Genomic DNA, 12,310 nt, shown 5'->3' on the forward strand with positions numbered 1-12,310 from the left:
CTCGTGTGTTCGGAAGGCAACCCAAAGGAGAAGCAGCCCACTAAACAGGCTGCTCCTTGGGGCCCACATGTCCACAGCAGGCATGTCACCAGCACTGGGTTCAAACCCACAGAGACGCCCGCAGGAGAGCTTGCAGCACACCACCACTTCCACGCTCGTGGGGCCAGCCTGTCGCCAGGATGGGAAGGAAGCATTTCAAGGGAAAAAATTCACATTAGCACAAAAAACAGAGCTGTTTCAAAAGAGCAAAATGATCAGAACCATGGTCTGTGGGCACCCAGGGCCCGAGTCCCATCTCCTGAGTGGTGGCAAGCACTGTACAGAAGCAGAGCGAGTTGGGCGGAGCAGTGGCCCTGCAGAAAACACTACTCTACACACTTGCGGTGAGAGAAAGACATTTCATACACCCATTCATCTTCAATAGCAACTTCAACCTACACAACAGCGCGGGAGGGTACAGAGCCGTGGAGGGCCTGGAATGGCTTGGCGCTCTGGGCCAGGCTTGTTTGTCCGGGCCGCCCAGCTCACGGCTGGGAGGTCGTCAGTGCAGACAGCACAGCTGCCGATGGCTCAGTGAGGGAGGCGTTCCCTCCCCAGGAGGCCCCCACGTCTGTCGCGGCGGCTGCCAGCTGGGTCCCGGGGCACTGCCGCGCTTGCCCTCCCTGCAGGCGGGGCTGGCCGCCCCGCGCCACCCCTGGATCTGACCACGCGGCCCCCTGGCGCTATTTGCCTTCCGTGACCCTGCGCCAACACCGCCTTTTCCTCCTCTTCCCCTTGGACTTGACGGGTTCCGGGAAGGGTCTCTCAGTCTCGGCACTCCGGCCCGACTCTGCCCCCAAGTCATGCTCGCAGCAGTAGGGCCGCCCGTCCTGGGTGGAGCGGAAGGCTGTCCCGTCCTGGTGCTCCTTACAGAAGGAGTTGGGGCAGAGGTGGCAGAAGGAGGCAGAAGGCTTGCCACACACGTCACAGTGGTGCCACGGGCACTCCCACTTCCCTGCAACAGAGCATAGCGTCAGCGGGCAGCACAGCGTCAGTGGGCAAGCGGGCAGCACGGCCAGCGCCTGGAGCACGGGCTCTACCACTGACCCCTCACTGCCCAGACGGTCCCCCCGCGCAGCCTCTCAAGCAGTGGGCTCCTGTGCACCATCACACCTCGCTGAACACGGCTTTAAAACTGTGTCAGAGGCATGCAGATCAGCGCAAGATGCTGCTTTTCCTTCAGCCAGCAGAGGCCACGCTCGGTGCACAGGGCCCGGTGGGTGGGGGCCATGAGTGGGGCCGGGAGGCAGCTCGCTGCTGCTGGGCCCTCCCCACTCTGCAGCCTGCGCAGGCACTGGCCAGTGTTCACCAGAAAGGCCTTTTTTAGGTCAGGCCAACTATCACATCCACTGCAGGTACTTTTCTCCATTGTCTCTACATGGTGCCGCTCTATCGCTTTTCAGCCTTTTTGTCTTTGGATGAGGGTCCCTGAATTTACTTCTGAAATCGGTCGTGCTCTCACCCTAAGCTGGCACTCGCTCTGAAACAGCAGGGTGGTAGGAGACAGAGCCCACTCCATTTTCCTCCAGTCAGCTCTGGGGTCCCGTCACCCTCCAGGAGCTCCTCCTGGCGCACCGGGTCCTCTCGGGGGAGGGTGCCTGCACATCTTGGCAGGGCCTCAGGTGTGGAGTAGCCAGACCAACGACGGCTGGACAGCTCCAGGAGACCAGAGATGTGGAGGCAGCTGCGGTGGACACCCCCATCCAGGAGGCGTCTTCTCCCGCCCCCCAAAGCCAGGCCAGTCTCACTTCACGCCTTGGCCCAGGCTCCGGGAGCTGCCCTGTGGGGCTCCAGCAGGACCACTGGACGGAGACAGTCGCCACCCACATGACCAACAAATCAGTGGACAGACAAGACCTGTTCAGCCGAGACGAGGCCAGTGAGAACAGCAGCCCAGGCCCTGCACCTACCGAAGGGCCGCTTGCCCAGGCCCAGGCAGCCCAGGTGGTAGGCCTTGGTGCACAGCTTGCGGTCACACAGCACCAGCTGGCCGCCGTCGCCACAGCGGAAGCACTCGTCCTCCGACCGCCTCTTCCCTTCCCCCTTGGCTCTGCGCCTCCTGGTTTTCTTCTTGGTCTTCTTGCCCTTTTCCTCTGAAGAAAGGGATGCTGAGGTCTAGAGTCAAGAGTTGAGCACAGTTCACTTAGAAGAGCCAGGCGCTCAGGGTGGAACGTTGCCTGGAGTGCGCGAGGCCCGGCCAAGAACGTGAGAACCCAGGACCAGGGACTGAAGCCATGGACAGAGAGACGGGGGCAGAGCCTAGACAGAGCCCTACAGCTCTGAAGACACGCAGCACCCGGGCAGGCAGTGGCCCCGCCACAGGATGGCTCCCCACCCGGCAGGCCCGTCAGCACCAGCAGGACCAGCTGCCAGCATGCAGGGCACCGGGCACCCCCACGGGAGAAGAGGGAGAACCCAGAACCTGCAACTGCCCCTGCCCTGAGACTTCACAATAAGGAAACAGGCGAGCGCAGCAGCAACTCGAAAGCATCACCCCTGGGGCCCCCAGGGTGGCCATGACGCTGGGCTCAGGCCAGGTTCTGCACAGCTGGGAAGGAGGGACCACCCCAACCTGTGTCCTTCTGCGGCCTTGGAAAGTGCCCTCTTTTGGACACAGGGTGGCTGCAGGTGTAGCTAGGGTGGGGTCTTATGGGGGCAGGGTGGGCCCTGACTGCAGTGTGACTGGGCACAGGGTGAAGGGGGCAAGGTGGGGTGTGGCTCTGTGCCCAGCCTTTGCCGGGCATCACGCCTGAAGTCCCAGGTTCTATTCCAACACCACAATCAAGGCGGGAGATCTGAACGCAGCCATGCGTTGGGGAGAAGGCCACATAGGACCCAGGCCGAGGGGCACCCAGGGCTGCAGGCCACCACCAGGAGCTGGGGAGGCTCTGAGGTGGGGGGGCCCTACCCAGGTCTCGTCCCCATCATCTGGCCCTCACCACCAGTGTGGTGCTTGGCTGCAGCAGCCACAAACCCTCAGCCCACAGCAAAAGCCCCTGAAGGCACACCCGTGACCACAAGGCCAGCAGCAGCTAGGAAGCAGCTGGGCTTCGTGGAAGGAAGTCGCAAAGACCTCACCTTTGGTCTGTCCCCGAGGAACCCACTGCAATTGGAGGCTCCACACCGACAGACCGTCTTCTCGTTGCCCAGACAGTCGAGGTTGTAATTAAAAGTCAGCTCTGTCCCTGTGAGGAAACAGCACGCTGGAGCACAGGTCTAAAGGATCCCGCTCACCTCCACGTCTACACCGCACCATCGTGGTCTACCACCACCTGCCACCGCCCACCAGCCCAGTCACACACAAGCGTCCAGCCAGCACCTCTGCCTGCCCGCACAGCCAGGAGCACCCACGCCTTCCCCAAGTACCCGCAGGGATGTCGCACACAGCAAACAGGCCCACTCGCGTGTCACCGTTCACTGTCCACTTGAGGGTCTCACAGTTGGGCTGGCAGCTGTGGTTCATGAATCGAGAATAGTTCCCTTTGGGGCCAGCATCAATTATACGATCCTGCAGGGTTGGGAAAAAAAAAAATCAAGCTGAGTTAATTGCTCCACTGAGCAACTGTTATCTTCTTAAAGGGTATCATCACTGTCCCCTGTAAGGCTGGACTAGGTCCCCGGGGCTGGGATCGTGGCATCCTGATTCTCCCGCTCGCAGAGGATGGGTTGGAATGACACAGAGGACTGAGCCAGGTGAGCACGAGGCAAGGGGAGGTCAGCCTGTGCTGCACTGCCCCATGCAAGGACACACGAGGTGCTGCAGGGGCATGAGCACCATGGCAAGCAGAGCCAGACTGCCCAACCACGCACTGGCCAAGGACAAGCCCGGCAACTGCGCAGCTGAAGCAGTGCACACTGAGGCAGGAGGCCAGGGCCTGACTGTGTCCACAACAGCTACACGCTGGCTGGGAAGGGAGGGACAGCAGGAATGGCTTTGAGAAAGCAACCTGGCAGAAGCCCTGAAAGTCAGAAATGCAAGCACACCGTGGCCTGGGAATTGGCTCATTGAAACCCAGGTACTCGTGGCAAGAGGAAAATGGCATCTACCTATGGTGGCCCATGCTGGAGAGACACCTCTGCCCAGCAGCAGGGAGGTCAGATGGCCACCCAGCCTCCAGCTGCCTACTGTGGCAGCCTCCAGACCAACTGCACAACTGATGAGTCCCTGCTCCATGAGGAAAACTTAAAAGGCACAATTATGAGCCACACTGAGGGCCCCAGACCTCTGTGCAGAGAAGGCAGCTCCAGGAGGCAGAGTGCCTCTCCAGGGGACCCTGTTGCTCTCATCCCTAATGATCTATCCCACACTGGCTATTCCCTTAAAAATAGAAAGCCAGGCACAGTGGTGCACACCTGCAATCCCAGTGACTTGGGAGGCTGAGGCAGGAGGATCTCAAGTTCCAGGCCAGCCTCAGCAACTGAGTGAGGCCCTAAGCAACTTAGCAAGCCCCTGTCTCAAAATAAAAACAAAAATAAGAAATAAGATCAGAACATAGCTGCACTGCAGTGTGCCTTTTACTGCACAAGATGTAACGACCCTGTACAGTAAAACTCCAGCAGAGTCTATGTCCTTCCCACAGCCACGAGATATTCCAGGACGTCCCTCACAGGCAGGTGTGGACCTCAGCCACCCACCAGTGGTGAACTGTGAGGCTCTCGCTATGCCGAGGCTGCAGTCCCTGGGCTCACCTGTCACCTACACTTCGGGCACTCAGGCTCCGCCCCCACGCTCTGGCCATGCACATCACAGCCCAGCTTGGGCTCAGCACTGCCTCCTTCCCTGAGGCATGTGTCTTCCCACCTGTGCACGGTCAGCCAGGTCTCTGCTCTGCTATCCTCATCTGCAGACGCTGTCTGTTCTAAACGTTGGACCCTCACCACGGTAGCCTCGCCGTCCACTGCATAGTACCCTCTTCCACAAACTCCCTCAGGTCTACCAGGCTTTTGCTTTATGCATGTAGGGTCTGCCGAGTAGCCTGACGCGGCTTTCCCTGCCCCAGTCCACCTGACATTTACAAGTGGCATGACAGGAGACACCTGTGCTTGCTGATGGCCTGCCCTGGGCCAGGGCCTGGTCTCCTGCTGGCTACCCTGCCGTCTGTCCTGGGCTTGGGCCACACTCTGCTGGAAGGCAACCGAGAGCTCAGTCCTCCAAGGACACCGCAGCCTGCAGGCTGGAAGGCCAGGATCCAGGACTGAGAGATCCAACCAGAGTCTCAGTCGCCGTTTCACTGAGATCATGAGGAAGCCCCAGTGGAGACACCTTTGTGACATGAGGCCGACCTGCACCCTGTCCTGCACCCTTGTCCTGCTTCGCCCACAGAAGCTCCGACACCCCAGTGAGCCCCTGAGACCCTGCAGCTCTGCAGCCACAAGGGCAGGGCAGGGGCCCCGTTTGGCGACCCTGAGCCACCATGAGGGAAGGGAGAGTGGCCCAGCTTCTGCCCCCCACCCTGCCCCACACAACTGTCAGCAGCACTTCCCCAAAGTTCCTCTCGCCTGGACCGTGCTTGGAGCACTACTGCAGCACGTCCCCCAGTCAGTTCTGAGCCCCCGTGAGCACGCGCTTCCTGTATACCCTGCCTGGGGGAGTCATGGCCACGCTGCAGTGGTGCTGCAATGTGGACATGCTGGGCAGAGGGACAGGTCAGAGTGGGAGAGCCCAAGAGTCCAGCATGCTGCACAGAATGGCCTGTGACATAACCTGTGTGGGCCATTTCTGGAATTTTCTATGTAGTACTCCTGGACTGTTTTCAGTTACCTCACTGCAGAAAGTGAGACCAGACTGCAGGAAGTGGACCAGGGGGACTGCTGTCCTGACTGAGTAGCCCTGATCTGGGAGGTAGGGTGCCAGCTCTCCCTCTGACCCATGAGGGCAGCACTTTGAGACCCGTGTGCCTGCGTCTCTCGTCAGGACGCAGTGGACAACAGTAAACTCACCAGTACATCAGTTTCATCAGCTTTGACTCCCCCAGCGCTTGCACAGCTGTGGCAACTGTAAGCTCTTGATTCCACTCTGGTCATAAAAGCTCCACGCACTCAAACCACACGGCACGCTGCCTAATGACAGGCCACAGAGAGGCTGAGCCAAGGAGGCCCCAGGATCTCAAGAGGCAGCACCAAGGGCGGAGGGCAAGAGACACTGCGGGGTCAGGTGTAGGGCTAAGACAGTCACTGCTGTTGAGGAAGGGTCTGCACGGCAGCCCCCTGGGACCCTGATGCTGCACGCGGGGGCCTGCTGGGAGGGGGAGCCCTGCCAGTGCTGCTGTGCCAGTCTCACAGGTCCTGGGGTCTCCCGTGCTCGCAGACCTGGTTCTCTGGTGCTGAGGTATCCTGTGTGCAGCTGCAGCCACGCCTCTCGCAGACACGGTGCCCCGGCCTCTGCTCCAGGCAGAGCCATTCTGGGAGGGCAGCCCTGGTCCTCCAGGCTGCTGGACACTCGCCCTTCAGTGGCTACTGGAGGAAGGGCTGGAGCCTGCAAGCTCAACCGAGCTCTGCAGCTCTGACGCCTAAGGACCCCCCAGGCTGAATCATGTCCCGGCTTCTCTGTGGACACCTCTGGGGGTGCTGTGTCCCATCCCTGGACACAGGCCGTTTTGAGAAAGCTCCGGAAGGCCTCAGCAGCAGCTGGACTTCATGTCTAGCTATCCAAAGGGCTCTCTGTGAAACCCCATGGTTAAGCTCTCTGTTGACCGTTCTGTGACTTCCCCTGAAACAAACCCTGTAACAGCCAACTAACTTCTCAAGTTCAGTTTTCTTCTTCCTTCATTACTTGGGCAAATCCTGTTCATGGTCAGCTCTGTGTCTGAGTGAAGAAGTGCAGGGCATCGAATGCCAGGCAAGAGCTGTCCCTGGGCACTCAGGGCCTCGTGCTGCCCGTGCCAGGCACCGACCCTTGACTGTGGTGCTCTCGACGTGCTCCTGTTTTAGCTTCTGTAGTCTCTGCATCCTGCAGGCTTTGTTGCTTTGTTGCACCACAGGTGCACACAATGGTGGCCCTGCTGTCACAGGTTTGCACATGCACAAGGCGTAAACATGATGGTCAGTATCCTACACAGTTCTGCTTTTGTTTACAAGGGACCTCGGTCTGGGTTTTTTTTTTTTTTCCACCTGGGGAGTTTCATCATGAAAATGATGTATGTTTTACATACCTCTCCTCACGCCACCCCTCCACCCCAGGACAGCTACTGAACATCTCTATTTTTCATGTCTCTTGACTTTTTTTTTTTTTTTTTGGCACCAGGGATTGAACCCAAGGGTACAAAACCACTGAGCCACATCCCCAGCCCTTTTTATTTTTTGAGACAGGGTCTCACTAAGTTGCTGAGGCTGGTCTCAAACTTGGAATCCTCTTGTCTCAGCCTCTCAAGTTGCTAGGATTACAGGCATGCACCACCATGCCCGGCTCTAGAGAGTTCTAAGCAGTCATTCTAAACACCTTGCCCAGAGACCTGTCAACAGGTCTTTTTTAGAGAGTTCCTGTTGTTTTTTTCCTTCAAATGGGTCATAGTTCCTTGGTTCTTGGTAGGCCTTACGGTTTTCTAGATGGAAAGTAGACATTTGAGTCTAATAACATAGTAACTCTGGAAATCAGATTCTCCTCCTTCCCCAAGGTTGGCCATTGTTATTGGTTGTTGTTTTATTCCATTTGTTGTGGGCTGTCTCTGTGTCAAGGATCGGCCTGGGATACAAACCCCAGGTCTTCGCAGGTCATTTCTGAGCCAGTACCTCTCCCTGGCAGACATGGTAACTTTCTGATTCTCTCCCTTATAGGCAGTTGCTTTGAATGTCCTAGTGTTTGATGTCCAGTTCCCTAAGGGGAAAAGGGGAAAAGGAAGAGTAGGGGATGGACACCAGCTCTTTAAAGCCCTTGAAGTCACCAGGCAGAGGAGGAAGGACTTGAGCAGAGGAGCAAAGTGAGCAGGCATCACTCCTCTGCAGGGTATCCAGGACAGGGTCCTTCTTGCCCAAACTGGCTGCTCCAGGGACCACAGGCTGGAACTGAGCACTAGGCAGCTGCTTACTCTGCCGAGAGTCAAAATTAACCAAAATTAACACGAATTCAACCCAGGCCCTGCCCTAGAAGCTGTAGGCCCTTGAGAGACTCCGGAGTCCACAGTGGCCACACCAGGCAGCTCCTCAGTGAAGGACCTGCAAACATGTCAGCTGTTTTCTTCCACTTGGTTTTCACAGAAAATGCGCGAGCCTGGTTGTTCAGAACGTCTCCCATGTTGTGGCTGCATCTTTGCTCCGGCCCTAGGTCAAGTTCCACCTTCAATGATGTCAGCTGTTTTCAATGTGTGACTTGGCGGACTAGAGGGAGGCTGTGTTCCTTATCGCTCCTATAACTCGGGTTTCAAGCAGAGGACATCTGTTTCTTGGTGAGGCAGTTTTTGCTGCTTATTGATCCCCTGCTGTTTACCCCATCTGTCCACTGCGATCACCTGCAGTCTGCCAGCATATCGACATCTTTTTCAGTGCAGATTGCTCACTCTCTGGCACCTACCTTCCGCCATTTACCTGCCTTTTGCCTGTCCACTGCCTGCTTTCACCTACCCATCACCCACCGCCCGAGGTTCCCCTGCCCAATGTCTGACAGCAGCCAGCAGACCGACCGCAGACCACCAGTGGAGCACCAGCTGCCTGCTGCTGCCTGGAAGTTCACAGTCACAGAACCTGCAGGTTTGGTTACAGGTGGTTGCCGCTGTTTTGAGAAAACACCCAGGACCTGTAGGACCTCTGGCTGTAGGACCTCTGGCTGGACTGACTGAGCCCATCTCCAGGACCCATCAGCCCGACCGACCACTCCCTGCCTCTGGGGACCTCAGACTGTGCCCCACCTCCAGGATCCAGCAACCAGAGCAACAACACCCCACCTCCAGGACCCCTGCCCAACCAACCACAACCCGCCTCCAGGACCTCCAGCCAACCATGTCCACACCCCGAGCTGCAGCTCCCCATTTGCCAACACTTTTGGAAGCCAGAGCAGCCATCTTGGATAATCCTGGAAGCCGTAGCTCCCATCTTTAGGTGGGGCAAATCCCATCCTGAGATGCCTGCTGGAGACTGGCCGCTCATTGTCAGGTACCTCTCATGCATCAGGCTCCTGAAGACTGGGAGGTTTGAATACTATATGACTGTTAGAGGGTAGATTTTCTTTTCTTTTTCTTTTCCTTTTTGAAAATTTTTAAGTTTTTATTCCTTTACTTTTCTTGCTCTCTTTTCCTTTTGTTTACCTGTCCCCTCAGAGTCTCTTTCTCCCTTTTCACATACTAACACCCAACTTCTTTTGCTTATACTCTCACTCCTTCTGTGATCTAGAACTTCTATATATTCTTTTCTTATTCCATTAACAGCTACATCCTACACCCTGCCCCATTCTCTTTGTCCTCCATTAGAAACTTGCAAATCTATTTGTTATACTGTAGATAATACTTGAACTCATTCTGTTTATTATGACAATATTGTTTACATCCTCATAGGGGATATTTGGTTTAGGGTTACATATTGTCAGCACTGGTGCTGGTAATATTGATCTCCCCCTTAAAGAGAGGTTTTGGAAACGTATAGGGCCACTATAAGCCTATGGGGGGGGGGGGGACTGCAATACCCCAGATCTGCACTGCTAGAGGGGAAGATACATGGACAACATGAAAAAACAAGGGAAGAAAATGATCCAAACAAACCTAGAGTCTATATTAATAGAATCCAGTAATAGCATGGTAGAAGAAATGTCAGAAAAGGACTTCAGATTATACATGATTAAGATGATTCATGAAGCAAATGATAACAGAGTAATGCAGGCAATGAATGATCATACCAATAAGCAGTAGAAAGAGCAACTGCAGGAAGCAAAACATCATTTCAACAAAGAGGTAAAGATTCTCAAAAAAGAAAACAAAATGGAAATTCTTGAAATGAAGGAAACAATAAACCAAAATAAAAAACTCAATGGAAAGTATTGCCAACAGACTAGACCACTTGGAAGACAGAACCTCAGACAATGAAGACAAATTATTTAATCTTGAAAATAAAGTTGCCCAAACAGAGAAGATGGTAAGAAATCATGAACAGAATCTCCAAGAACTATGGGACATCATGAAAAGACCAAATTTAAGAATTATCGGGATTGAGGAAGGCACAGAGATACAAACCAAAGGAATGAACAACCTATTCAATGAAATAATGGCAGAAAAATTTCCAAACCTGAAGAATGAAATGGAAAATCAAATACAAGAGGCTTACAGAACACCAAATGCACAGAATCACAACAGATCCACACCAAGGCACATGATAATGAAAATGCCTAACATTCAAAATAAAGATAGGATTTTGAAGGCTGTGAGAGAAAAGCATCAGATTACATATAGGGGAGACCAATACAGATAGCAGCCGACTTCTCAACCCAGACTCTAAAAGCTAGAAGGGCCTGGAACAACATATTTCAAGTTCTTTTAACAAAAGTTAAAAGAATTTACAAATAGAAAGCCTGTGCTACAGAACATTCTCAGCAAAATATTCCATGAAGAGGAAATGAAAAAAACAATGTAGGTCAGCAAAGGGAGGAACTACCTTAGAGAAAAACCACTCAAAGGAGAAACCAAGCCAAGTTACAAACCAAAAATAAGCCAAATGACTGGGAATACAAGTCATATCTCAATAATAACCCTGAATGTTAATGGCCTAAACTCATCAATCAAAAGACACAGACTGGCAGAATGGATGAAAAAGAAAGACCCAACAATATGCTGCCTTCAAGAGACTCATCTCATAGAAAAAGACATCCACAGACCAAAGGTGAAAGGATGGGGAAAAACCTACCATGCACATGGACTCAGTAAAAAAGCGGGGGTTTCCATCCTTATATCAGATAAAGTGGACTTCAAGCCAAGGTTAGTCAGATAAAGGACATTTCATACGGCTTAAGGGAACCATAAGTCAGGAAGATATAACAATCGTAAATATTTATGCCCCAAACAACAGTGCATCCCTGTACATCCAACAAATCCTTCTCAATTCCAGGAACCAAATAGACCACAACACAATAATTCTGGGTGACTTTAACACACTGCTGACACCACTAGATAGATCTTATAAACAAACCCTAACAAAGAAACCATAGAACTCAATAACACAATCAATAACCTAGACTTAATAGACATATATAGAATATTCCATCCATCAACGAGCAGATTCACTTTCTTCTCACCAGCACATGGAACCTTCTTGAAAACAGACCATATGTTATGCCACAAAGCAGCCCTTAGGAAATGCAAAAAAAGAGAGATACTGCCTTGTGTTCTATCAGATCATAATGGACTAAGAGTAAAAATCAATGACATAATAAAAAACAGGAATTCTTCCAACACCTGGAGACTAAATAATATGCTACTAAATGAAACATGGATAATAGAAAACATGAGGGAAGAGATAAAAAATTCTTAGAAGTCAATGAGAATGATGATACAACATATCAAAATCTCTGGGACACTATGAAAGCAGTACTAAGAGGAAAATTAATTGCATGGGGCACATTCAAAAAAAGAATAAAAAGTCAACAACTAAATGACCTAACATTACAGCTCAAAGTCCTAGAAAAAAACAAACAAACAAACAAACAAACAGAACAAGGGCTGCGGAGATAGCTCAGTTGGCAGAGTGCTTGCCTTGCAAGCACAAGGCCGTGGGTTCAATACCCAGTACCACAAAAAAAAAAAAAAAAAAAAAAAAGAACAACACCAAGAATACAGGAAATAATTAAAATCAGAGCTGAAATCAATGAAATCAAAACAAAAGAAACAATTCAAAAAATTGACAAAACAAAAAGTTGGTTCTTTGAAAAAGTAAATAGACAAACCCTTAGCCACACTAACAAAGAGGAGAGAGAAAACTCAAATTACTAAAATTTGTGATGAAAAAGGAAATAGCACGACAGACACCACTGAAATGCATAGCATAATGAGAAGCTACTTTGACAATCTGTATTCCAACAAAATAGAAAATACTGAGGACATTGACAAATTTCTAGAGATATATGATCCTCCCAAACTGAACCAAGAGGACATACATAATTTAAACAGATCAATATCAAGCAATGAAATAGAAGAAGCCATCAAAAGTCTACCAACCAAGAAAAGCCCAGGACCAGACAGATTCTCAGCCAAGTTCTACAAGACCTTCAAAGAAGAACTCATTCCAATACTTCTCAAAGTATTTCAGGAAATAGAAAAGGAGGAAACCATACCAAACTCATTCTATGAAGCTAATATCA

At 52.3% G+C, this 12,310-nt stretch overlaps 1 protein-coding gene across 1 annotated transcript in view; it reads right to left on the bottom strand.

The window, feature by feature from the left end:
• Positions 1–60: 60 nt before the first annotated feature.
• The window catches only part of NSD2 (nuclear receptor binding SET domain protein 2), a 77,895-nt gene continuing 65,645 nt past the window's right edge, over positions 61–12,310 (bottom strand). Inside the window, exons 18-21 of the mRNA XM_079154445.1 lie at positions 3,406–3,547; positions 3,118–3,224; positions 1,950–2,154; positions 61–994 (exon numbers count right to left, since the gene is read on the bottom strand). Coding sequence (XP_079010571.1) covers positions 723–994; positions 1,950–2,154; positions 3,118–3,224; positions 3,406–3,547 — 726 coding nt within the window. The 3' untranslated portion in view covers positions 61–722. The remainder of the gene's footprint in view (positions 995–1,949; positions 2,155–3,117; positions 3,225–3,405; positions 3,548–12,310) is intronic.

Source organism: Sciurus vulgaris (assembly GCF_902686455.1).
Source record: "Sciurus vulgaris genome assembly, chromosome: 9".
Taxonomy (NCBI): Eukaryota; Metazoa; Chordata; class Mammalia; order Rodentia; family Sciuridae; genus Sciurus; species Sciurus vulgaris.